Below are 27,678 nucleotides of genomic sequence, written 5' to 3'. Positions count from 1 at the left end.
CAGAGGCTTTAACCCATTGAGCCACCCAGGCACCCCTATGTTGAATTTTTAATAGCTTTTTTCTTTGCTTTTTAAAAATTTTTAAGCACTTAAAAATAATTACTTTAATTTCAGAATTGCTACCTAAATTTTTGAAGCAAAAAATAAGATTAAGTTTAGATACAAATTTAATATAAAAATATCTCTATCTAATATAGAAATATCTCTATCTCTATATGGCATAGGACCCTCATCTTAACTAATTACATCTGCAATGACTGTATTTCCGAATAATGTTAGGACTGAGCAATCAGGACTTCAACATATCTTTTCTGAGGACACAATTTAACCCCAACACCACCTTTGCCCTCACTTTCCAAACACTGATGGTCAATGACTGTTACTGTAAGCGACCTCTCCCATGCCCTTTGTCATTTCTCTTTTTCTAATATATTTGAACAATAATTTTCAATGGTAAGTCAGACTACCAACACACTTGACTGACGCCAAAGTAGCTCTGGCTGAATTAAACTCTATAAAACCTCTTGCTAAAATCCTGGCTAAAACAGAACACACAATTTGTCCTTTTCTCATCTTATTTTCAAGCAATAGCTTCACTTGCCCTAGCAACCTGCATTTCATATTTTCTGGAACGATTCCAATTTAGTATCATTTTATCCTTTTTCAGTAAAATCGGTATAGAGATCACTTAAATGCAATATCATTGTCATGTTTCTTAAGGCCTCTTAAGCAAATAAATTCACAAATAAAAAAAAAAATCTATGTCAAGAGTCCCAATTTGGAGATCAGAAAATTTGTCACTAACTGACGGAGATTAAAAAGTAGGAGTCTGATAGTACCTGGGTGGTGTAGTCAGCTGAGCATCTGACTCTTGGCTTTGGCTCAGGTCGTGATCTCAGGGTGGTGAGATCGAGGTTGGTGTCAGCCTCTGAGCTCAGCATGGAGTCTGCTTGGGATTCTTCCCCCTCCCTTTGCTCCTCCCCCCACTCACACGCTCCCTCCCTCTAAAATAAATAAATAAATAAAGTCTTAAAAAAAAAAAAAAAAAAGGTCTGGTGAAAACTGGGGCAGGACAGTACATGGGAGAACACTGAACTCTGGAGAAAAGTCCAGGACATGAGCATGAAAGCCAGGATAGGCCCGTGGCACATCTAACTTCTCTCCCTGTGGGTGTCACACCACCAAAAGGAAGGACACCATGATTTTATAACTTAGTTCTTAGTGGAAAATGTCCATCCTCCTATTCTTCCTGGTAATTATCTGAAGAAGGAACTTGAAACCAAGAACAGGAAGTAGTACAAGAGTTAACACTGGCAAACAAAAGGCTTATCAGCTGAGAAGAAGGTAGGTACCAGCGAGGTACCAGGAAATGCCCTGGAAACTCAGGATATGAACAGGAGCAGAGGCACTATCTGGAGTTTATCAGACTTATAAATGAGTGATGATACTATAGGATAATTACTACACTGGAGGTAGGATGAAAGGGAAGTGGGAGAGGTACGCCATCTATCTCCTTGGTGCATCTCAGGAGGCATGTCTGAGCAGTTTTTATGGAAGAAAAAGCATTTGGTCGAGGGAAAGAGAAGGGAGGGGTGTTCCCTGTAGAGAACATGACAATCAGGTCAGTGTTGCTGGAGCACAGACTGGGGGCCTGGGAGTAGCTCAGAAGGGCCTCTGTGAAGGCCTTCGGTACAAGGGATTTTAGGCTTTGTCCTAGAGCCAGTTGGGAGCCATTGGTAAATTCTGGCGAGGAAAGCATCATTACCTGATTTGTGGGACAGAAAGATCTTTCTGGGAAAACTTCCAAATTCATTCCACAAGGGCAACATTGCTCTCATACCAAAAACCAGACAAAGACACCACAAACAAAACTACAGGCCAATATCGCTGATGAAAATAGATGCAAAAATCCTCAACAAATTATTAACAAACCAAATTCAGCAGTACATTAAAAGAATCATTCACTGGGCATCTGGGTGGCTCAGTCAGTTAAGTGTCTAACTCTTGATTTGGCTCAGGTCATGATCTCAGGGTTGTGAGATGGAGCTGGGCATGGAGCCTGCTTAAGAGTCTCTCTCTCAGGGGCGCCTGCGTGGCTCAATGGGTTAAAGCCTCTGCCTTCAGCTCAGGTCACAATCCCAGGAGATCGAGCCCCACATTGGGCTCTCTGCTCGGCAGGGAGCCTGCTTTCTCCTCTGTCTCTGCCTGCCTCTATGCCTACTTGTGATCTCTGTCTGTCAAAAAAAAAAAAAAGTCTCTCTCTCCCTGTCCCTCTGCCCTTCTCCCCACTCCCAATTTGTTCTCTCTCTCTCTCTCTCTCAAGAAAGAAAAAGAAAGAAAAGAAAAGGCTCATTTACCACGATTAAGTGGGATTTATTCCAGGGATTCAAGGATAGTTCGATATTTGCAAATCAGTCAATAGGACACATTAGATCAGCAAGTAAAAACCATATGATCATCTCAATAAATGGAGAAAAAGCATTTGATGAAATACAACATCAGTTCATAATAAATTCTCAACAAAGTGGGTTTAGAGGGAACATACTTCAACATAACAAAAGAGCCATATATGAAAAAACCACAGCTAACATCATACTCAATGGTGAAAAACTGAAAGCTTTTCCTCCAAAATTAGACAAAGATGTCTAAAAGACAAAGATACCTAAAAAAGACAAAGATGTACACTCTCAACCACTTTTATTCAACATAGTACTAGAAATCCTAGCCATAGCAATCAGATAAGAAAAAGAAATAAAGGCATCCAAATTGGTAAGGATGTCTCTATTTGCAGATAACATGACATTATATACAGAAAATCCTAAAGGCTCCACCAAAAATTTATTAGAGCTGATAAATGAATTCAATAAAGTTGCAGCATACAAACTTAATACCCAGAAATTGGTAGTGTTTCTATACACTAATAATGAAGTAACATAAAGACAAATGAGAAAGATAATCCCATTTACAATTGCACAAAAAGAATAGAATACTTAGGAATAAGTTTAAAGAAGGAGGTGAAACCTGTGCTCTGAAAGTTATAAAACACTGATGAAAGAAATTGAAGGTGTTACAAACAAATGGAAAGCTATGCTATGCTCATGGATTGTAAGAATTCATATTGTAAAAATGTCCATACTACTCAAAGCAATCTATAGGTTCAGTGCAGTCCCTATCAAAATACCAATAGCATTTTCCACAGAGCTGGAAAGAATAATACTAAAAATTGTATGGAACAACAAAAGACTTCAAAGAGGGGCCCCTGGGGGCCTCAGTGGGTTAAGCCTCTGCCTTCGACTCAGGTCATGATCCCAGGGTCCTAGGATAGAGCCCCACATCAGGCTCTCTGCTCAGCAGGGAGCCTGACCCCCTCCTTCTCTGCCTGCCTCTCTGCCTACTTGTGATCTCTCTCTCTCTCTCTGTCAAATAAATAAATTTTTAAAAAACTTTAAAAAAAGGGAGACCTTTAAAAAAAAAAAAGACTTCAAATAGCCCAATCTATATGGTGACTGGTGATGAGTCCACTCTCATGGTGATCACTGACTTATGTACAGTGTTGTCAATTGACTATGATAGAGAAGAACAAAGCTGGAAGTATCACAATCCCAAATTTCAAGACATACTAGAGCACTGCATAGTTAAAACTATATGGTACTGACACAAAAATAGAGATAGCTCAAGGGATCAGGATAGAGAGCCCAGAAATAAACCTATGCATCTATACTCAATCTTTGACAAAGAAGGCAGGAATATAAAATGAGGAAAAATACATTATGTGCAATAAGTGGTGCTGGGAAAATTGGACAGCTACATGCAAAAGAATGACCACTTTCTCACACAATATACAAAAGTAAACTCAAAATGGATTAAAGACCACTTAAATGTGAGACCTGAGACTGTAAATTCCTAAAAGAAAACATAGGCAGTAATGTCTTGGACATTAGGTCTTAGCAACATATTTAGGGATAGGTCTCCTTATGCAAGGGAAACAAAAGCAAAAATAAACTATGAGGATTACAGCAAAATAAAAAGCTTCTGCACAGCAAAGGAAACTATCAACAAAACTAAAAGGTGACTTACCGAATGGGAGAAGATTTTGCAAATAATATATCTGGTAAGAAGTTAATGTCCAAAATATGTAAAGAACTCATACAACCCAACACCAAAGGAACACAACAATCCAATTAAAAAATGGGCAGAGGACCCAAATAGACATTTTTTCAAAAAAGACATAAAGATGGCCAAAAGAGCATGAAAAGATACTGCACACCACTAATCATCTGGGAAATGTAAATCAAAAGCACAGTGAGCTGTCACTTTAGTTTAGTCAGAATGGCTAGTATTAAAAAGAGAAGACAGAGTGCTGGTGAGGGGGTAGAGAAAAAGGAAACCTCGGGCACTGCTGGTGGGAGAGACACACACACTAGAATATCAGTCATAAAAAATGAAATCTCATCATTTGCAACAACATAGATGAACCTGGAGGGTGATGCTAAGTGAAACAAGACAGAGGAAGGTAAGAATCATGTTTCGTTCATATGTGGACTCTAAAAAACAAACAAAAAAAACCAGACTCCTAAATACAGAGAACAAACTGGTGGTAGCCAGAGCGGACGTGGGTAGGAGGACGGGTGAAGTGGGTGAAGGGGATTAAGAGATACAAACCTGCAGTTATAAAACAGAATCGCGGAGATGAGCCGTGTGGCATAGGGAATATGTTGTAACACTGTAATAACACTGTGTGGTGACAGATGGGGACCATGCTTAGCGTGGTGAGCGCCCAGTTGTGTACAGAATTGCCAAATCACTATGTTGTACACCAGAAACTAGCATGCCACTGGATGTAAATTATACTTCAAGGATAATTTTGTGTAAAAGATCTTTCTAGACCCTTTTTGGAGGTTGGCACAGAGGGAGAGCGAATGGGAGCAGAAATGCTTACTATAAGGCCACTGCATCTGAACAAGGTCTTGGCAGTGGGATGGGTGACTGGGAGGTGAGGGGGTGGTTAGAGAGCAGAGGTGAAGAGATTTAAGAAAAATCACGAAGGGAGCTTGGCAAGTGGGGGAAGGAGGCCCTACAACAACGCTCTGAACTGTCCAGGCAGCCGCGTGTGGTGGCAATCGCTGGACACGTGAAATGGAAGACGGGAATACGGGAATGCATTCGGGCATGCCACGGAACATGATGGTTCTGTCCCGAAATGCTGAGTGTAACTGATCTGCCCAAGGGGCATCTAGGTGGAGAGGCAGAGCAGGGATTCAGGAGAAAAGTCTAGAGGAAGAGAGAGATGTTCACCTGCTAAGCCTGTGGGTACAGCTGAAAACATGCTTGTGAGTGCAGTCACTCAAGCTGAGTAGGAAGGGTAAGGAAAACACCTACGTAGCTGGGGACAGGATCCAGCAAACATCCATATTGAAAGGACGGGCAGAGGTAAAAAGAAAAACCCACAGAGGAGATGGAGGACAGGTCCGAAATCACAGGAAGACCAGGAGAGTAGGGTCACAAAAACCAAGTGAGGAGGGAGCTTCAAGAAGGAGGGTGGCACCTGCACCAAATGCCGGAAGAAGTCAAATGTCCACCTGGTTTGAGCATGAAGATGCACAGGACGGTTTTACGGGGGCAGTGAGCATAGAAGCTGGATTTCGGGGGACGGCGGCTGGTTACAAGTGAGAAGACAGGAGAGACAGAGAGTGGAGCCCATTCTTGCTAGGTGCTTGGCTAAGAACTGAGAGAAAGAGCTAGGAAAAAAAACAGAGGCAGGCGAGTTTTTATGGTTGCTGTCTGTTTCAGGACATGGGCATTTTGGATAGGTTTCTATGCTGGGGGAAGGAGATGGAGGACATGGAAAAAGAAGGGGTGACCCATGGAGCAAGGTCTTAGAGGCAGGAGGTTAATGGGATCCAGAAAGCAGGGGCCAGGTGAGCGGCAAGGAAAGAGAAGCTAGCCCCTGAGAGAAGGATGGGCTCCTTCCTGCACGGGTGGGGAGGAGGTAAGAAGGAATGCAACCCGGGACGGTGTGGGTAGAGAGGAGGGGCAGAGAGTTTGCCTTGGCAGTAACTACTTTCTTTGTGAAGTGAGACACAGAGACCCCTCCAGAGGAGAGGGTTGAGAGAGCCTGGAATTACAACCGAGAGAGGAGGACACATGTGTGAGTAGCACTAAGGGTCCATTTGGGGCTGGATGTCCTCAAAGAGGGGGTTGGGCGAGGACACCCATTCATGCTGCTTTGTGAGTACCCGGGTGACTCAGGAGCCCGGCGGAACAGAAGACAGATGTGAAGCAGATGTGAAGCAGATGTGACTCCATGCCTGTCGGTCTGCCGAAGCAAGGAGCCAGAAGCTGGGAGAGCTGGTAAGAGAGGACTTGAATGATGTAGCTCGGGACACAGGTGGGGATAAGGAGGGGCTCATCATGCCTGGAGAACATCGAGGAGACCAGAACAGGGATGAGAATGGTTTGGGAAGCAGGACGTTTCTTCACAGCACCCGCCTCGGAGCACCATGAAGTCCTTGTTTGCTTGTTCTCCTGCAGCTGGTCCGGGTTCTAAGCAAGAAGGGACCGTGTCTCCTTGGCCTGCCCACCACCACATCTCAGAGCCTTGCCGAGTTCCTAGAGCATAGAAGGTGCTGATTAAATCTTTGTGGGATGTGTTAGGAGAGAGCTGGAAGGCCTAGGAGAGACTGGAGGAGGGTCAAAGAGGCTCTTGGAATATTCCCCAGGGATAATGGGACCCAAGGCAGAGCAGCTGCCATTGGTGGCTGAGGCAGAGTGGAGAGAGAGCACCACAGACGTAAAGAAGTGAAAACACACACACACACACACACACACACACACTGAGCTTCTGGGTCACAGGTACGGTGGTCTGGAAGTGGAATTGTGGGGCCAAGAAGGTGGTCCCCTCATGACCCTGTGGTAGGGGAGTTGTGGACAGGAGAGAATGAGTGACTCAACAGCAGGTTTCTTTCTTTTTCTTTTCTTTTTTTTTTTTAAAGCAGCGCTATGAGAAGAGGTGCAAATTTAGGAGAGTAGGGCAGTAAGCTGTGTTGAACATCCTGAGTTTGGGACAGCCAAGGAGTGTGGAACAAGACTCTGGCAGTGGGGAGCTGCGCCAGAGGAGGCCTGACAGTAGTACTTCTCAACCTTGGCGGCACACTGCCAACACCTGGAAAGCTCTGAAAAATATGACGCCTGGGCCCTGGGCTCAGATCTTCCGATGTAGTAACGGGCTGGGTCACGATAAAGCACTGCAGGAGATTCGGGTGGGCAGCCAGGATGAGACCCTCTGGCACCGAGAGGAGGGTGCCGAGCCTGAAGCACAGCCCTCCCCCCACTACCCCTTAAGAGCCAGGTGATCGTGGGCAAGTCATTGGTTTTTCCCCTCCTATGTGTCCTCCCCCAGAAAATGAGGATTTTCACACTTCCAAGAACTGAAACCATTAAATCAAAGAATATATGTGAAGTGCCTAGCCCCATTCCCGGGACGTACAACAGCCCAGACAGGGCTTCTCAGCAGGCCCGAGTCTGGGGAAGGGCAGAACTCTCGGCCTGCGTGCCCTAAGAGAATGGGGCTTTTGGTGGGCTAGGAAGGGGAAGGAGGAGTCTCCCCAGCCTGTGATGCAGAGACGGACGCCCACTGTGTGCACTTGGTCTGGTGGCTCATACCACAGTCTTCAGGACATACCATGGGGTAGGGGAGGCAGTCAGAGGTCTCACCCCTCAGAGCAGGGTGCTGGTGGCCAGGACTCGGTTGGGGTACGAGCTTCGAAGTGTGACAAATCCACGCGCTCCCGTGGGTGCTGGGCCAGTCTGCAGGGAGCACCACTGCGTGCCAGGCAGGGGCCCTTCAGTCTGTAACCAAGGTGACGGAGCCCCTACTGTGTGCCAGAGGCCACACTAAGTCCCAGGGCAATCATGATAAACCCGGCAGACATGGTCAGGACCCTGCAGCCCATAGACCCTCCTCCTCGACATCCGCCCGTCTGTCCCCATCCCAACACCCCCACAGTCACCGCCATTGGCACCCCGTCATTTCTCTCACGGGTTCCGGCAAGAGCCCCTCACTGTTCTCCCCGTCACCAGTAGCGAGCTCCTCCAGTCCACTCTACACTCAGATCACACATCAGCTACCAAGTCGTCACTCAACAACTGTAAGGTACCTGGGTGATTACGCATCATGACACAAGCACATGCTGCCAGGACGATATATTAGGGGAAGTGACCCCCAAACTGAGAAAGGCGGGGCCGGCAGATCTCTCCGGCCTGCCCACCCTCCCCGTGGCTCCTCCGTGCCCCGCCTCACACACTCCCTCTGCCTCGATTGCCCCACCGCCCATGCCACTTCTCCCAGACTACCCTAACCCACATCCTCCTTGGGGTCCCTCCCGCCCATACCCTGCCCCCCGGCCACCACCGTCCACCAGCACTGGGCTGTCCTCGGACCTCTAAGTCCTCACTGCAAGGGGCTTTCGCAGGTGGCCGAGCCTCTCAGGTCTGTTTCCCACCAAACCCAGCAGCTAACACGATTCCAGAAGAAGTGGTCAGGGTTCAGAGAAACAGAACCAATAGGGGTGTGTGTGCGTGTCTGCACACCCACGGAAGAAGAAGCGACAGACCAACATTTGTAAGTCATTGACATGTGCGATCCTGGAGACTGACACGTCCCAGCACTGCATAGGAGTGGAGAGCGGGAACCAGAGCCCAGGTTTGGTGGCAGGAGAGCTCAGCCAGGAGCTGTGCCCAACACTGCAGTGAGGACAGCCTGAGAAGTCAGCGCGCAGGAGAAACCCCACCGACGCTGGAAGGCAAAGCATTCAGAAGGGTTGCAAGCCTCTGGTGTCAGGATCCAGGGGCTGATTCCTCTTCCTGGCAGGGCAGCGTGGGCCCTTCAGCAGCTGTGCAAAACCCTCCCAACCCTGGTCCTGTATCTGATGGGAGCGTGGTGCAGGGCTAAGCTCCACTTTGCAAGACTTAATCTTGACCTTCCACCTCCTGAGCAAAGAGCAGCAAGTTCACCAATCTGCCTTTCTTCCTTTTGCCCTCCCTTCTTTGAATATTTATTTGTAGACTTTCTCCATGCCAGGCCTCGTGCCAGATGTTAAGGACACGAAGATGAATAAGCCAGAGTCCCCATCCCAGAGAGCTCCCATTTCGGTGGGTGGTGTGGCAGGGCTATGACGATGCTCCGTGCTGGGTGTATCTGCCCCCTTGCCTACACTTCACATGTGACCCATCTTCCTGGGAAGCCAGCCCTTTGTACGTGCTTTTGGCCTTTTGTTCACTAATATACTTGTCTGCCCCTTCCTATCTATACAGAAAAATACTCTGGCCAGGGGCACTTGGGTGGCTCAGTGGGTTAAAGTCTCTGCCTTCAACTCAGGTCATGATCTCTGGGTCCTGAGATCAAGCCCCCGCATGGGGCTCTCCACTCAGCAGGGAGCCTGCCTCCTCCTCTCTCTCTGCCTGCCTCTCTGCCTACTTGTGATCTTTGTCCGTCAAATAAATAAATAAAACCTTAAAAAGAAAAACAAAAATACTCTGGCCAGAGAAATGAGGCACCCCAGCAAGACACAGCTGGTATCCAAACAGCAAGTCCAAGGCAAACAGGATTGTTTCTTTTTAAACCCGCAACCCACGTGGGTCAACACGAACTAGAAGTTGTTGAATCGTTCCAGCCAGTAGAGGGCACCAGCCAACCCCTGATCTGTCCAAACCAGCCCAGCATTGTGGTTGCAGATCCCTAATACTAATTAATACTGTTTATCTTTTCTCAAACGAGGCTTGCAAATCAAACAAGCTTTAAACTGATCACACAGACTTTCCTCTTGACCCAAGAAGAGGGTAAGGGGAGAGAGAATCAACTGGCCTAATTCAAAGAAGAAAGGCCTCAGATAAGAAATGGATCAGAACCAATGACAAAGCATTTTTTAAAACCCATGCTCATCATAACCTCACTTCATTGACATGCCATTGTATAACAATGGTTAAGGACCACTGCATCAGAATCAAAGATCCACATCCAAGGACCACACCATGGGAAATTTTTTTTTAAAGTAGGCTCATGCCCAACATAGGGCCCAATGTGGGGCTTGAACTCATGACCCTGAGATTAAGATTTGAACTGAGATCAAGAGTCTTGAGCTGAGATCAAGGCACTCCAGATATTCCTTTTAATAAGCCTGGAATGGGACCCCGGGATGTGTGGTATCAAAAAGGCTTTGGTGCATAGGAGCTTAGGAGTTATTGCTATGTAACTGGAGTATCAGAAATGTGGACATGAAGAGAGAGAAAACTGAATTCAAACATCTGATGATTGTGGGTTAACTTCACCTTTGGGGGCTGTAAGGAGAATAAATCTACAAGGTCACTGGGCATACTGAGAACTGCCTTCCTGCTTCGTGAAGTAGCAGCTGCATCTGGTTGTTGGACGGTGGGTGTGAGTTATTAGCTGAAAAGTGCTCTTCTCTGACTTCTGATCTCAAAGGGATCAAGGCTACCGCAAGCCAGGCATCCTGCTGCAAAGGGGGCTGGTGCTGGAGGTAGGTCAGCCTCATTTGTATTCAGCTATACCCTTTAATGGTTTTATGCCCTTGGGTCAAGTGTCCTTGAATTCCCCACACCTCTCCATAAAATAAACAGGATACTCATCTCACTGTGGGGATTCAATGAGCAGAGACTGGAAAGCACTTGGTGGAAGGGAGGGGAGGAATGCTGGCTATGTGCTGACCATTACTCTTACTAACCTAGGAGAAAGAAGAGCAGCACACCACCCACCACTGCCCTCTGCAGGATGCCAGTGGCCTGGGCTCTGTGTGGATCCGTGCTACACGGACACACCCCATGCCCCCCCATCCCCCCGCCCCCATCCCCAGTAGTTTATGGGGACGAAGGTCTTTCCTGGCATGTGGTCTGAATTCAACATCTGATACCCTTACAACACTCCTTTTCTGAGTATCTCCTTCTGGAACCATCTGCACCATGGCTCTTAGTAATCCTAGCAGTTATGGGTGTTCATAAGCCTTAGCATTTATAGGCCCCCAATTAAATCAGTCATCTTCTGCACCTCCTGCCGCGTATTCATGCCCGTATCACATCTTTCCCTTATTGCTAATCTCAGTGGGGTCACTGTGTAGCCAATTCCCCAAACCAGAAAGCCAGCAATGATCTTCCCCCATCTTCTCCGGCCACGCTGAATCCTTCCCCAGGTCCTGCTGATTTTCTCTCTCCAACACGTGCAGCCATCTCTATCTCCCATGCAGGACCTCAGCATCTTTACCTCCACCCGTGACAGAAATTAAACTGCTTTGCGCCGAGCCTGTCCCCCATCCATGACTCATTCTCTACCTCAGTCCTCCTTGAAATTCCTGGTCTTGTAACCTTGTGGTTTCCCCAAACTAGAAAGCCATTCCATGCCCTTAGGCCCCTCTCTGTGCCAACGTCTTTACTGAGAGCATCCCTCCCACCTGACTTTGCTTGGCTGCCTCTTACCATGGTGCGTTGAATGGTGGTTTCTCAAAAGTTACGTCCATCCAGACTTGTGGTTGTTCCATTATTGGACAAAAGGGTCTCTGCACATGTTATTAAGGATCTCGGGATGAAATCATCCTGAATTATCCAGGTGAGCTCTGAGTCCGATGACAGATACGACAAATGTCCTTATAATGTCACGTGGACAACCACGTAAAGACAGGCAGAAACCAGAGTTATGCTGCCCCAAAGGAGTGCCTGTGCCACACGAAGCTGGAAGAGCCAAAATCTCCCCTCGAGCCTTCAGAGGGCCCACGGCGCTGCTAACCCCTCCATTCTGGACTTCTAGCTTCCAAAATGTAAGAAAATTAATTTCTATTATTTGAAGTGATCGCATTTGTGGCTGCCCTAGGAAACAATACACTCACTCACCACTGAGAACTCGACTCTCACATCATCTCCTCCAGGAAGTCCTCCGGAGTTCCTCCACCATCACCTGCCTCCTGCCAGCTTGTGTCAGAGTCCCTTCCGGGGTCTGCCTCACTCAATAAACTCCGGAGAGGCAGCGCCCGGGTTCTGATCTCCATCGTCCCATGAAGGGTCAGCACTGTTCCAGGAAGACGGCAGGCGCTCTACCAGGATCAGCCCATGCGGAGGTCGGCCCGGGCACACCTGCTCGGGGCCTGGCGCTGTGGCAGGAACCTCACGAACATTACCTCGCTGAGAACCCTCAGTAAGCCGAGGAAGGAGGTAGCAGCTCTGCTTCAAACGGAGGAGAAACGGCGGGGCAGCGTCTCGTCCAGGACCTCCGCAAACGCAGAGTCGGGATTCACATCCAGATCTCCCGGAATCCCAGGTGCTGGCGAGCGTGAGCACGGCGTTTTCAAAAGACCCGGGGCCAATTAGAAGAAGGATGTTCGAGGAGGGAGGGGAAAAGAAAGACTGCGTCTGAATTAGCTAGGTCCCAGCCACAGCCAGAGCGCATGCGTGTGTGCGTGCGGTACGTATGCGTGCGTACGTATGCGTGCGTACATGTGCGCATGTGTGAGTGTGCACGTGCGCGCGCACGTATGTGTGCGATAACAAAGGCATAGGTTATAAACCAGAGATGACCTAACTCATTCTGCAACCTAAAGACAGCAGCTTTAATCCTGAGGCCTGGGAGCAAGGAGTCCTGTGATGGAGAAGGGATAAGAAAGGAAGAGGGGAGTGCCTGGGTGGCTGAGTGGGTTAAAGCCTCTGCGTCTGGCTCAGGTCATGATCCCAGAGTCCTAGGATAGAGCCCGCATGGAGGGGATTGGGGGGGGGGTGTCTCTGCTCAGCAGGGAGCCTGCTTCCCTCCCCTCCCCCTCTCTGTCTGCTTGTGATCTCTGTCTGCTTGTGATCTCTGTCAAATAAATAAATAAATAAAATCTTAAAAAAAAAAAAGGAGGAGGAAGAGGGAGAAGGGAAAAGGGAAGGTAAACAGGAGGGGAAGCTCTGCTAAGGTTGGAAACTGTGCTTTTCTATTCGCCTCCATCCCCCCACTCCCTCTGGTCCAGCCCTCTGGCCCCTTCTGGCCTCAGGGCAGAGGCTGACTGAGCTCTCACTATGGTACTTCACCAGGTTTGAGAGGCTAAATGATGGCCCCAAAAGACAACCTCTTCCCAGTTCCTGGAGCCTGTGAATGTTACAAATGTCACCGCAAAAAGGACTTTGCATAAAGGTAAGCATCCTAAGGTAGGGAGATTGACGAGGTGGGTCTGAAATACAAGCACAGGTATCCTTAGGTGAGCGGGGCAGGTGGGGAGGAGAAGGTGGGCTGACCCTGGAGACAGATTGGGGAAAGCGAACATAAGTCAGGGAGTGCTGGGCCTGCGAAGCTGGAAAGGCGAGAAGCAGATCCTGCTCTAGGCCCTCCAGAGGGAGGGAGGCCTGGCTGACACCAGATTTCCGCCCCTCCATACCCCACCCCCCACCCCACCATACTAATTTCAGACTTCTGGCCTCCTGTGAGACAATAAATTTCTCTTGTTTTGGGTTTATGGTAATTTGTTTATGGTGACTGTTACAGCAACCACATGAAAGGAATACACCAGGTCTTCCAAAATTATACTCAGTGTCAATCAAAACTTATTTTCTTGACAGCATCCTTTAATTTTTTGTGTTACAGAGGACCCAAGTTGAGTTAGATCAATTCACCCGAAGGACAGTCCCTAATGCTCTAAGAGGCAATGAAATTTTTAAAGGAGGGGATTTCAAATTCTTCAAATTCTTTTTTTTCCCTCTCTCTCTCATTCAACTTTTGTTTTAATGGGTCTCAAAATTCTGTGACAGATTTTTGGTCAAGTTGTTTCCATTACAAACTACTGATTTTAAAAACTGATAACTCAAAACTGCCACACACACACACAAAAACACAAATGGTCCACAAAACATTCTCCTTGCCTTCTGAAGTTTTTACGATGCCTCGTTATCATCAACCAGTCTTTTACTCTTCAACTTAAATGGCCAACGGACACAAACGGCTCTGAGACCGTTCTCCCACCACTGAGTAAGACTTGGGTGGTGGGTATTGGAAAGAATATTCATTTAGTCTTCTGAGCTTTCTGGGCAGACTTGGTGACCAGGCCATCTCCAGCTGCCTTCTTGTCCCACTGCTTTGAGGACACCCACAGCAACCGTCTGTCTCATGTCCTGAACAGCAAAACTGCCCAGAGGAGGATAGTCAGAGAAGCTCTCAACACACAGAGACTTGCCACGAACAGTATCAACAATGGTAGCATCACCAGAGTTCAAGAACTTGGGACCATCTTGCAGCTTTTTTCCAGAACGACGATCTGTCTTCTCGTTTGGCTCAGCAAACGTGCAAGCAACATGAGCTGTGTGACAATCCAGCACAGGTACATCTCCAGCACTGCTCTGGCCTGGAAGATGCAGGATAATCACCTGAGTGGTGAAGCCAGCTGCTTGAACAGATGGATCACGTTTTGCTGTCACCAGCCACACTACCACGACGAACATCTTTGGCAGATACCTTCTTGGCTCTGAAGACATTGTCTTCTTGACACTGTCCCAGGAAGACCTCACTCAAAGCTTCATGGTGCATTTCAACAGAATTGACTTCAGTGGTAACATTGACTGGAGGAAAGGTGACCAGTATCCTGAGTTTCAGACCATCAGTCTCCGCTTGGCCCATAGGGATAGTACCAATCCCACCAATTTTATAGACGTCCTGGAGAGGCAGAAGCAAGGGCTTGTCAGTTGGACGAGATGGTGGCAGAAGGCAATCCACAGCTTCCAGCAGTGTGGTTCCACTGGCATTCCCATCCTTATGGGTAACTTTCAATCCCTTGAACCAAGGCATGTTAGCACTTGGCTCCAGCATTTTGTTATCATTCCAACCAGACGTTGGAACAAAAGTTACTGTGTTGGGGTTGTAGCCAATATTCTTAATGTCGTTGCTAACTTCCTTAACGATCTCCTTGCATACTGTATACTGCCCGGCTGTAGGACAACTCAGTGGAACCCATTTTGTGAACACCAGCAATTAGTTCTTTCACACCCAGTGTGGAAGCCAGAAGGGCACACCCATGGGTCTGCCCATTCTTGGAGACGCCTGCTTCAGATTCACCAACACCAGCAGCAATAACCAGGACAACATAGGCAGCCTGAGATGCGCCTGCAATCATGCTTTTGATAAAGTCTCTGTGTCCTGGAGCATCAGTGATGGTCACATAGCACTTGCTGGTCGAGAATTTCTACAGGGAGGGATCAATGGTGATACCGTGTTTACGTTCAGCTTTCCGTTTTTCTAAGACCCAGGCACACTTGGAAGGAGCCCTTTCCCATCTCAGCAGCCTCCTCCTCAAATTTTTCAGTAGTTCTTTTGTCGATCCCACCACGTTTGTAGATCAGATGACCAGTAGTGGTAGACTTGCCGGAATCTACATGTCCAGTGATGATGATGTTGATTTGAGTCTTTTCCTTTCCCATTTTGGTTTAGGTTCAGCACCATTTTTCATGACACCTGTGTTCTGGCTGCAAACCCATTGCGAAAAAGCTAAAATTCCTCAAATTCAGGTCTCATTGGTAAGATTAATGTAAAGAAATAGAGTGGATGGAAACCTTAAGCAGTGGGGTACAAGCGGGAAGGTGGGAGGAAAACAAACAGGCAGAGTACAAATGAAGGTCTCCCCCAAAAGGGCTGTCCCCTTAGTAGGGTCCTTCTTTTGACCCGTGAGAACTTACAGAGTCTTCAAATACCCTACATTCTTTCTCAGTGGACATCCAATGTCTGGCACACAGTGAATGCTGGATCTGATGGTGAATGAATGGAGAGAACAGGGAGGAAGAGGAAGAGCTGGCCTGTCACCTCTAGGCATGGATGGGATCAGGTGACCTACCCTCAGACCTCCATGATTACAGCCCATACAATGGAACTGTTATTAACATTGCTATAATGTCCATGTCTCCCCAACCTGAATCTTTTCCCCAAGTTCTCAGTCATGTATTTTAATTTACAATACTTTCTTATCTTCAGTAACATACACCTCTAGTTTTTTTGTGCAAATTTACCCCATAGAACAGATGAAATCTTCAGGCTATAGGAAAAGCCAAAGCTATGAGGCAAAGCTGCTCAGGGGTAACTTCTGGATCCACTCAAGTTAACTAAGAACAAAAAGCTGTAATTATCAACCCAAAAGAAAGCCAGTTGCTGAGAATAATCAAAGATAAAGGACAGCGTGTGCGGCATCTGCAACACACTTCCCGATGCAATGCTAACATCCAAATATGAAAGGCAACAGCTTCATCTCTCCTGCAATCTCCTTAAAAGTAGTATTTCTTGGGGCGCCTGGGTGGCTCAGTGGGTTGAGCCTCTGCCTTCGGGCTTGGGTCACGATCCCAGGGTCCTGGGATTAAGCTCTGCATAGGACGCTCTGCTCAGCGGGGAGCCTGCTTCCCACCCACCCCCACCCCCCCCCCCGCCTGCCTCTTTGCCTACTTGTGATCTCTCTCTCTCTCTGTCAAATAAATGAATAAAATCTTTTTTTTTAAAGTAGTATTTCTCAGTGTTTATATTTATACTCTCCCCTAGTTCTTGTAGTTCTCTTTAAAGTCCAAAAATAAATGGTAAAATAGGACAACATGGGATCTGCCTATGGAATCGAGCACGGATGCCAAAATAATCCTCAGGACTCCTCTCCCAGTTTTTACTTCATTCAACAAAACAATGTGGGAAAACTACATTCGAGAGCATCTACTACTTTCAAGTACTACATAGACAAGAAGCAAACAAGTACTTGCACATAGGAGACCTCACTCAAGGGAAGTAGTGCAAATGCCCTACAAAATATCTGGGCAAGCAGAGCTACAAAGCCCCCTTTGTTCGTAGAAGACTTTCAAGATAGCAATTAAGGCATACCACCTAGAACAGCCTGGAAGTCCCCTCTTCCTTTGCTCTCCTGCTGCTGCCCGCCCGGGGTAGCTGGTCCAACCTGGGATTGGGCCATCATGCCACCGTCAATTGTTAAATACCAAATGGTGCTTCCGGCTTCAGCTGGAGCAGTGCTCGGGGAACTCGGAAGTATACTGGAGTCCACAGAGGGCCTTGTTCCAATGCAGATTCAGGTTCAGTTTGGTCCGGGGCGGAGCCGGAGGTTCTGTGTTCCTAATGAGCTCCCAGGTGGCTGGTCTGAGACATACAGTTGGAGTAGCAAGGGATTAGCGCACTTTGTTTTTCCTTAAAGTCAATCCAACTTCTGAAGGCATGCGATTCCAGTAGCAGGTGTGACGTGTCAGGATTTCCATAAGGGTCGAAAGAAGCGGAAAAGCCTTTGGAAAAAGGGCGGTGCTAAGTAGCAAGTGTGGTTTCAGAGCTGCTGGCCCAGTCAGCAGAGACTGACAGGTACTGTATCGCAAAACAGAAAGCAAAGAACAGACTGCTTCAGAAACGAGAACAAAGGAGATATGGACAAAGCCCTGGGAAATCTATGATGAGCACAGGTTTCCCAAGTCTCTGGACTCCTTCCAGCACCTTCTGTGTGCGTCTTCATGGTTGGAGCGACTGCAGTTACACTGGCCCTCCTCATCTTCTTCAGGTTGCATGGACAGGCACTGACACCCCCCCCCCACTTACTTCCTGTGGATCCCATCACTGAGCTGAGAATACTACTGGTGATCAGAGCAGGGTGAGGAAGCGGAGATGCTGAGTAAGGAAAAGTCCAGAGAAGTTGCCAGCCTAAGAGGGTACCTGATACATGCCTGCTTGGAATAGGCGTAGGTCGTGACCACTGTGTTGAGGCTATTGGACTGGGGCCATCAGTAGAATATTTTCTCCTTTCTTAGAGTTCCAGCCCATGGGCCATGTCCTTTTCTGCTGGGTATTCCCAACTTCTGGCTCCTATCAGGATTCACAACATGCTGCCATCACAGCACTTGCGAGAAGGAGGAGCACGTAAAGGGGGACCAAGGACGCAGCTGATGCCTCCAACAACAGTCACGCCAGCCAACGGCAGGCAGCTGGATGTCCTACAGAAAGCTTGCCAGCGTTAAGTCACAGTGCCCTTGACTAGACTCTCCTGCACAGTAACAGAGAGGAAGCCGAGCAGCTGGCCCTGGAGGTCACACAGGAAAGCCACAAGCAGGGGAACACTTTGAGCCAGCAGCTTGGTGTGCACCACTGGGCAGCCTCAGATCTCCCACTCACCCCCTCAGACACTCCCGCAGTAAAATGGTGTGCTGGATTTGATGGTCTTTCCGTTTCTTCTCAGAGGAAGCATCCTGCCATCCCACATCCTGTGACGCTACTGACTTCAGAAAGAGAGTCTAGGAATTCGACTCCCTCCATCCTTCCTCTTGCTGGTCCCGAAAAGTGGAGTAGGGTCCGCCAGAGCCCTGTTTTCTCCACTCTCTGGCAAAGACTCACATTTTCTCACTTGATTAAATCCCCAGTCCCATTAATGAAACTAGAAAAACCTGCTCTCTGTATTAGAGGTGAGTGTTGGAAGGAGAGCTCTGAAACCACCCAGAACACTTTGTCTTAGAGCAATTTGGCTAAAATGACCAAATAGTCACTACATTTTTCTCATTCTATTCACTTCCTCTTCCCCTTCCCAAATCCATAAACCCTCAGTTTCTAGAATTGGGAAGAAACCCCTAAGAGTCCTTCTTTGCAGTGTTTGGAACCTACAGGTCAACTCTATAAGGAAAAAAAAAAAAAAGCAAAGATCACAACCCTAACATACATATTCTGCTTGTGACAACCGTGTTCTCCACAAAGGTCTTCAGATGATAGGAGTCTAAGTGAGGACTAATATTTGTCCAATTTCTAAGTAGTCTTCCTAGGGTTGCTTTGAGGCTAATGTTTGCCTCATTTGAAATGATTCTGATGTTAAGAAACTTCTGTGCTTAGAGCCTTTTTTCAGTCTCCCGCACGCAGAGAGGACCCTGCTGGCCAGTAAGCACAGGTGACGCCACCTGAGAGATGGGTATCCAACTCCCACCCCTCCAAACGTTTGTCCAGTTTGGGTCAATTTAACAAATCTCATGAGATAATACTGTGGCCTTTTCAGGAGAGGGAAGCTCTCTTCGAGATAAGGAAAAAAAACTAGAACATGAAATGAATGAAAATATCACACACAGGTGCAGAACCCACGAAACAGAACCACCAGAGAGCCACTGCAGGACAAACTTCTGGGCAAAACAACACTGAATTGGGCACCTCGGTCTTATTTTAGGTGTCTTGCTTATATTTACTTATTTCATTTCAGGGGCCACCTCGTGGCCTAGTCAATACACTTGTGGTTTCCATTTCACAGATGAGGACACAGGTTGGTTCTGGGTGGGAACAGGTCAAGGTCAGGGAATACTTTATCAACTTTATCAATCCTGCCCAGGAGGATTCAAGGGAAGATGGCTATGAGGGTCCCGGCCAGGCACTTTCTGGCAGTGTGACCGGAGTTGTCAGGCTGGGACAAAATACAGTCCTTGCCTCCCCTGAACCGGGTGAGGTCAGACATACCCTCTCTCCCAGAAAGGGCTGCCGCCCCCCGGACGACGCATTGAGCAAGCACGTGCCTGCACCCCACCTCCACCCACCTACCCACCTTCACTTGGACCCCCTGCCAAGCCACACTCGGGTACTTACAGCCTTGGGCAGGCCGGGGAGCCCAGCTCCTAGAGCAAACACGAGAAACTAAACAGTTTGCACAGAATGAAATTTGGCCCGTGGAAGGTGTCTGCAGCTGGTGGTTAACACCAGCAGTAAGAGGATCAACGCCTAGTCTGCTGGCTTAAAAGGGGGGTGGGGTGGGGTGAGAAGTGTGCGCGCTCCCTTTTACCCATTCACGTTAGTTAATTTGGATGATAAGGGTTTGTGTTTAATCCTTTTGTGTGCGAGTGAATGTACTGAAATCCACAACCCCTGAGAGGGCACCCCCGGCTGGCAGAGCGACCTGCGGGAGGGTGCGGGTCGTGTCCAATCTGGCGTGATGTAAAAAAGAAACGTCCCACCGAGACTGAAAGCAAGACCGAGAGGGACACCTTAGGGGTGCGTCGCGCCGACCAAGCCCCACACCTCCCAGGCCACATCGGGTGGGCTGCCCTCTTCCCCAAGGCACAACACCCAAACTGCCTCTGCGCCCTAGGAGTCCCCTAGATCCCACCAGCCAGCGGGGCCCCCTCCCTAGCCACTCCGCCTGAGGACTAACGTCCCGCAAAGGGAGAGCCCAGGCCCTGCTATGGCCTAGCAGAGTAGAGAGAATATAAGTGAGGTGGGGGGTAGAAAAGGAGGGAAAGCTATCTAAGGCAAGGTCCCAGTTGTTCTCAGATGGAAGAGATCAGAAAAAGGTGACAGCTCGGTGGCTCTAGAGCAGGTAGTAAAACCAAAGTCATTTTTATAGTTTCCATCTGCAAGAAAGCTCACACCCCACCTATATCCTGCACGCCTGGAACCCCCGGGGTGCGGGTCCAAGGCCGCAAACGCGAGCGAGCCCTGCGGGTGGGGGAGGAGGCCCCCCGGCCGCGGGCCAGGCTGCCCGCAGGGGCGCAGGAGGCAGAGAGAGTTCCCAGCCGCCGCCGCCCCCCTCCTTCCCCTCGGGCCCGTCCGGCAAATTTCTTCCCTGGTTTCTGTTCGTGCCTTCCCTCCCTCCTCCTCCCCCGATATATTCGCTCTCTAAAACCATAAAAAAGAGATCAACTTCCCTAACTTCACGGAGCCCTTTTCAGTGACAAATATTGATGCCCAAAGTGTCTGCGCTCTCCCGCCCCCAAACGTTAAGAAAAGGCGCCCGCGAAAGGGGGACATAAAAAGTTAACAATGCTGTGAAAATATGTTTGCAGAAAATAGACAATCGTTGGATTAAACGTATTCAAGTATGAAATAATGCCTTTTTGTGTCAAAACTTGGGCGATGGGCGGGTACAAAAGTTCCCTGTGGCAGCTACTTGCTCCCTTTGTGAGCCGTGCGCTTTGGCGTCTCCACTTGGGCGCATTACTCAGAGCACTCTAAGCGCGATTGTTTCTCCCTTTCTAATGACATTTACCGGATCAAAACATGCTGTTAATTCGATCAGAAGGCTTCACCCTCCCTGACAAAGCCACAATAATTTCTCCTGAAGTTTGTTAAATTGACCAAAATTAGGCAAATGAATAGGGGTCTGTAGGCGCCCCCTCTCGCAGGTGACGTCGTATAATGCTTGCCTGGGCCAGCTGCATTCCCCCTTTTCTTCTCGGCCCACTCTTCTCCATGTTGCCCCCCCAATCCTCCCAGCCCCCCCCCACTCTCTCTCTCTCTCTCTCTCTCACACACACACACACACACACACACACACACACACACGCCTGCCTGTTTCTCCTCCCCCACCCTCTGGCATTATTAAAATTTAGCCCAATGAAACTATTCATACTTTTCAATGGACATTTTCGTATAGGATAATAGGCTACAAATTGAGCCTCTTCCCCCAGCGAAGAGAAAGCCCGAGGGGGGGGAAGAAGAAAGCAAGCGACGTGGTCAGGGAGTAGGGGGGAGCGTCGCGTGCCAAAGACCCGCGGGAGGGGCGAGGCGAGGCGGGAGCCTCGTGTGCCAGCCGCAGCCCCACACCTGCCGGGATGTCCGGACAAATAAAGCGGTGTAAACAAAAAGGGGGGAGATGGACGTGTCACCAAGTCGTGTGAGAAAAGCCTGGGAACAAACGGGGCGCCTCCGTCTCCAAGAGCTCTCCCTTGAACCCGGCGGAACAGCCTATTAAAGGCTTACTTAATTACTTTAATGACTCTGGACAGGCTTTAAAACGCACTCGGCGCTGGGACTGCGGGCTTGCTGGGATTTGTAAACAGGCAATCGTGTGAGACTCAGCGGTGGGACTAAAGGAGGCGACACTGTTTTGTGAGGGTCCTCGCCCCCCGGTGCCCGCGGCCGCTGCGCCCCGGCGCTCTGCGCCTGCGACTGCTGCAGGCGCTCGCTCGCCCGCCGGCCCCAGTTTACCGCCTCCTTTTCCCGCCTGGGCTGTTGCCATGCAAATGTTATTCCCCCGCCGATCACGTGTCCTTTGAAGGGCCACGTGGATTAACAAAGCTGATCTGCCCCCAGCTCGCCCCCCTCGGCTGCTAATTTTTTTTTTTTAACTTCTTTAAAACTGATCTTGAATGCATACATCCCCCAAACGCAGCTCCCCTAATCCTATGGAATAATTCAACTCGTGAATGCACTTGGAGCCCTAGATGACCGCTTTATAAGGCAGTCCCTCGGAGTTGGGAGGCTGCAGTCTACCTGGGACACTCGAGGAAGCACACGAGGCGGAAAGTGGACGGGTGACTCGCGCCACCGCCTCTCCCGAGGGCGCGTACTGACCAGGATGTCAGACAAACTCAAGGAACGCAAAGTGAGTCGGCTGAACCCAGGCGGCCCTTGCGCCCTGGTGGTGGGGGCGTCTGACTCCCCGAGCTGCCATCTGGCTGGACAGACGGCAGGGATGCGGCACGCGGGGCTCTTGTGCGGAGAAACCTTGAGTGGTTTGAGTAGGGAATGAGGTTAGAGAGAGGAAACTCCTTAACTGAGGAGGAGCCCACGCCGAGGCTGGTGGCCACCTCCCCAGTGCCCTGGCGCTCAGCTTGCCGCGTAGGGCAGCTGGAAGAGGAGCGCACCAGCCTGCGCGTGGGAGGGCAGAGCTCATTTAACCCTTATGTGGAGGGGCAGGGACCCCTTGGGGGGGGGGTCCCCTGGGCAGCTTTGCGGGCTGGGAAGACGGCTGGCACGCAGCTACAGCCATGCCTTTGACGACTCCCTAGGCAACACTATCCTAAACGTACAAAACCTCTGTTCGCAGAGAACCCCCGTTTCCCACAAAGTGATAGAAAAGCGGAGGAGGGACCGGATTAACCGCTGCTTGAACGAGCTGGGCAAGACTGTGCCCATGGCCCTGGCGAAGCAGGTAATGTCAGGCCGAGCTTGCAGAGCCAGGCGCTGGGGATCCTCCGCTGCCACCCTCGGCAGGGATGCAGCGGGTCTGGAGACTCTGGGGGCCCGAGCGCCCGGTGAGCCCCAGGCGACCCTCTGCGCAGATCCACTGCGGCGCCCTGCTCACTGCTCCAGATAAAACCGCGCATCCAGCCTGCTGGGGTCGGCTTGAGCCTGCGGGGTAGCTGCGAGGAGCCCTTCCTCCTTTTGCAGAGTTCCGGGAAGCTGGAGAAGGCGGAGATCCTCGAGATGACCGTTCAGTACCTGAGAGCCCTGCACTCGGCTGATTTTCCTCGGGGAAGGGAAAAAGGTGGGCGCGGGTTGGGCAAAGGGGAACCTGGGCAGTGAGAGTTCGCCGCATAGAGACATGGGGGTGGCAGTGGGGGTGAAGGCCTGCAGGAGATGTCTCCACTCTGGATGCGGCCAAGGGTGGGGGCGAGGTTCTACGTAAGCAAGGGGGCGGGGGTTTCTGGGGATGCTGGTTCCGTCGCCTCCTCTCAGGTGGGAAGGGTGGGGTCTGGTTCTTAAGGAGAAAGAGGTCGTTTGCTTGTGCTTTTCTGGCCTCCAGACTGGGGTAGGAGAGGACAGGCATCAAATGGGAACTCTGGCCAAAAAAAAAAAAAAAAAAAAACCGTGACGGGAGGGAGGTGCCTGGCACACATGTCGGGCACCCGGTGGGGAAGGGGCTGCTCATGGTTTGTTTTTGTTTTTCCTTTCTGCGGGTTTACTCGCCCCTCCAGCAGAACTGCTAACGGAGTTCGCCAACTACTTCCACTACGGCTACCACGAGTGCATGAAGAACCTGGTGCATTACCTCACCACCGTGGAGCGGATGGAGACCAAGGACACCAAGTACGCGCGCATCCTCGCCTTCTTGCAGTCCAAAGCCCGCTTGGGCGCCGAGCCCGCCTTCCAGCCGCTAGGTTCGCTCCCGGAGCCGGATTTCTCCTATCAGCTACACCCAGCAGGGCCCGAACTCGCGGGCCACAGCCCCGGGGAGGCTTCCGTGTTCCCGCAGGGTGCTGCCCCCGGGCCCTTCCCTTGGCCGCACAGCACCGCCCGCAGCCCGGCACTGCCCTACCTGCCCAGCGCGCCCGTGCCGCTCCCGAGCCCTGCGCAACAGCACAGCCCCTTCCTAGCCCCAGTGCAGGGGCTGGACCGGCACTACCTCAACCTGATCGGCCACGCCCACCCCAACGCCCTCAACCTGCACCCCTCCCAGCACCCACCGGTGCTCTGACGCTGCCTCGCCGGCCAGATTTCCCCAAGCTTCGGGCTCTGCTTAGGAGAAATACTGTATAGTGTACAGGTGTAAATATTGTGCCAACAAAAAACTGGGTGGGAGAAAGCCAAGAGCAAATTAGTCTCCTGGAGGATCTCCCCCCTGCCAATAAACAATTTCTGATAAAGCCCCAAGAGATGGATTTCTTTGTTACCGTCTGTTCCTTCACAACCACGCTTGGAGGTGTCGAGGGCGCGAGTCTGATAGGGCCAAGGTGATGATCTTCAGGACGTGGGGGTAGGGGGCGCCGCGGGGTCTGAGGAAGAGGGAGGAAAGTCTAAATAGAGCCTCGTTTCGGGGCGGGAAGACGTGGCTCCCTCAGGGCTCCAGACCCGCACGCGACAGGTGCGCACCTTGGGCATTTGCCTCGGAGCAGGACGCGCGGGAAGAAATAGGCCCATGACTCTCGGAGAATGCAAACCGAGGACCCGCCCCAAACTGGCTTTAGCGGACTTACTCCAGCTCCGACCCGGTCGCCCTTCCTACCGCGAGACAAGGCCGGGGGTTCGCGCGCGCAGTACGCGCGGGCTGGCCTGGAGAGCTGCGCAGCTCAGAGCCCCGGGATGCGGGACTGTTTACGGCCTTAACACGTCTCTGAAAAACAGAATAGGGAGAGGAAGTAACTTCAGAGCCTTGGATCAAAAACAACATACGGCGAAGTTTGTTACTTTAGGATGACAACTACTGGGCGCCGCCGGAGGGTTCAGGGAAGCTGGCCTTGCCTTTTTGCGCACAGATCAGCTCAGCTTCAGGGACTCTAGGCAACCGAGTGAAGAGCCGGCAGCGATCGGGTCCAGAGACGCACTCCGCGGGGGACTGCTGCCTCGGCAGACCCCCCCACCATCCGCCGCTGGCCTGGGGTCCGGACGCTGGGCCGTCTGTCCAGGTTCACAGGCCCGGTTAGAAAAAGGCCCCCTTTCCCCCCTTGCCGAGAGAGGGAGGCTGGATTTTAACCTTCTGCTCAACCCAGAACGTCGTGAGGAAAATTTTCAGGGCCCAGAGGAGAAACTGCCAGTGAACTTTAGGAGATTAGGGTTTTCAGTTCCAACCGGATCTGTGCCCTACCCACAACACAGTGATACACTTGAAATAGCAAACAAAAATGTTTTTCTAAAGGCTCCAATAGCAAAATGAGCCTGCTATTGTAGGGTAAAATGAACAAGGTATCCAAGCTGGTAGGCTAATGTGTTTGCGGAGATTGGAAAATTTTTTTCCTTCATTGATTTTTTTCCCCTTTGTTCCTGTATTTCCTTTTTTTGTTCCCTAGCTCTGATACCCTTTAAATAAATAATTCGAAATCTCGTAGCATGTTTTCCTGTTTCCAGAGGCCATCTAACCGAACTACAATGACTTGTCTTCTCCCAGATTAGCTGGAGGACAATAAATTAACTTACTCCATTTCTGCGGACAGGGTTTAAGGGAGCTCAGACCGGAGACTATTCACTGAGGTCATGGAATAGATGACCTGTAATTTGTAAACCATCAAACCTGATTGATACAGAGACAGGCAGAAAAAAAAAAAAAAAAAAGGAAAAAAGGAAAGAAAGAAAGAAAAGAAAACAAACAAAAAATAAACCATCTTCATTACTTTGCCCATAAAGTGAAATTTAAAAGCGCATGGAGGGGGCACGGGAAATCTATAAACTTTAGAAAAGTTCTTGCAAGTAAGGAGTTCTTGCCCTAATATCTACTCCATGTCACTACAATACTGATCTATAAAATCTGAGATGAAAATACCTTGTCCCCTTTCGAACTAAGAGAGCAGGAGCCTGAAAGCAAATGTCAGGCCAGGAAGCCTTCTGGATCACAAACATACATTGCGCAGTATGGCATGGAAGTGAATTATGCAGAAATGGGAGAATGCATGGTGCCTATTATTGGAACACATGTCTTACACCCATTTTCATCAGCGCTGGATACAGAATATGAAGAAGGCCTTTCAGGCTTTTTTTTCTCTGAGCATTAAGCCAATCTGAATTCCCTTTGGCAGTGAAGCATTAAAGATATAGTGTTACCCTGGAAATATAAATTATTAATATATTCAGCATTTTTGTCACTTCTCAACTGTTAACCAAATTAGACAAAACTTTCTTTTACTAAGTAGATTTTCTCTTTGGGATTAGCTTTGGGAATGCACAGGGCCACCACAGTAAAAACTTTGGTCATTTACATATAATTTTGCAAACTTCCACTGGCCCATGACAGTCTTTGTACCTCAAATGTTGGTATTCTTGATTTTTTTTTTCTTTCTCATTTAACTGTGGAGGATAAAACCCTGCTTTGGATTTAAAATGACTTTAGGATAAAAGTCTCCCCCCTCCTTTCTCTTCCTCCCTCTTTCTCTCTCTCTGTCTGTGTGTGTGTGTGTCTGTGCGTGTGTCTGTGTGCGTTTATGTTGTGTCTTTTTCAGAAACCTTCATCTCAGGTTCCAATTCTCCAGGCTTGGCCAAAAGTCAAACTTGGAATAGTCTGACTTTGCAAAAGATTAAAAATGTCACTCCAAAATGGAATCGATTCAAATCAGATTGTGACTTTAAAGTGTTCTTTCCTGCACTTTCTCTGACAACACATTACTCCCCAGCCTCCCAGTCCCAAACCCCCACCTCCTCCCCCCTCTGTCTGAGTCTCTTATGCCCAATCCCTCCACTCTTTCTTTTAAGTAAGTTGTATAGTAATGGTTTCCAAGAGAGGCTCAACCAAACCCAGAAATAACAAAAAACAAAAAACAGTGGGTTTGGCTGGAGGTGACCCATTGTGATGCCTCTGAAAGGGGCAACCTCTTGTTTCTTGGGCTTCATCCTTGAGTGGGCAAGAATAAAAATAATCATCCCCATGAAATCAAAGGTTTTCTCCAGAGGCTTGAGGAACAAAGCTGATGGCTGGTGCTCTGGGTCGGTCCCTGTGGCTCTGTAGGGCCAGAAGTAGGAGCTTCTAGGCTCTCCAGCCGCCCCTGCCGAGAGGGTGGTAATACAGAGCTCACTTGTGCTTCCAAGCGTTATTGAACAAACACAGTCCACATATCCGTTGGGGCCCTCCAGTCTGGGCTGCTACATACCCGGCACGGAAGCTGGAGGAGCAGCTCTGTCTTCACTGGCCCCACAAAAGTATGGCATTCCTAGGAACATGGTAATGTGTGTCTGCATACAGTAACACGCCAAGAAAAATAAGGCAACATGCAGCATTTAGTAGGTGCTCAATAAACATTTGGGGAGTGACTAAATGAAATGCCTAACAGTGCTGAGCCTTTTGGAATTCTTCATCTGCCCTAGACCTCTTGTTTCTGGCCCCGAGACCCCCTCCCACTTCAGCAGAGACCAGAAAGCACCGGTAGAGCCAACTGGAAACACATGGCATAACCTCCATACATTCTGAGGGTCGTCAGGCATAGCAATGGCTCTGCTTTTGCCTAGAAATTCTGTCTGTGGTCTGGCAGCAGGAGATGGCGTTTGGCCTGCTTGGTGAAGGCTATTAATTCTTGCTGAGGGCCCAGCTAAAC

The 27,678-nt window shown here is 49.4% G+C and overlaps 1 protein-coding gene and 1 pseudogene across 2 annotated transcripts; one reads left to right on the top strand and one right to left on the bottom strand.

The window, feature by feature from the left end:
• Positions 1 to 13,862: 13,862 nt before the first annotated feature.
• Positions 13,863 to 15,494, bottom strand: LOC122889983 (annotated as a pseudogene).
• A 6,804-nt stretch (positions 15,495 to 22,298) lies between these two features.
• Positions 22,299 to 24,140, top strand: HELT (helt bHLH transcription factor). 2 transcript variants are annotated; one of them, XM_044224037.1, is made up of 4 exons: positions 22,299 to 22,325; positions 22,770 to 22,874; positions 23,114 to 23,210; positions 23,644 to 24,140. In XM_044224037.1, exons 1-4 carry the CDS (start codon positions 22,299 to 22,301, stop codon positions 24,138 to 24,140), a joined length of 726 nt encoding a protein of 241 aa, XP_044079972.1. The 2 variants fall into 2 exon arrangements, with proteins under 2 accessions (XP_044079972.1, XP_044079974.1); XM_044224039.1 differs by having other exon boundaries at positions 23,641 to 24,140.
• The last annotated feature ends 3,538 nt before the right edge of the window (positions 24,141 to 27,678 follow it).

The sequence above is a fragment of the Neovison vison genome, chromosome 11 (genome assembly GCF_020171115.1).
Source record: "Neovison vison isolate M4711 chromosome 11, ASM_NN_V1, whole genome shotgun sequence".
Taxonomy (NCBI): Eukaryota; Metazoa; Chordata; class Mammalia; order Carnivora; family Mustelidae; genus Neogale; species Neogale vison.
This window is presented reverse-complemented; position numbering and strand designations above follow the sequence as displayed.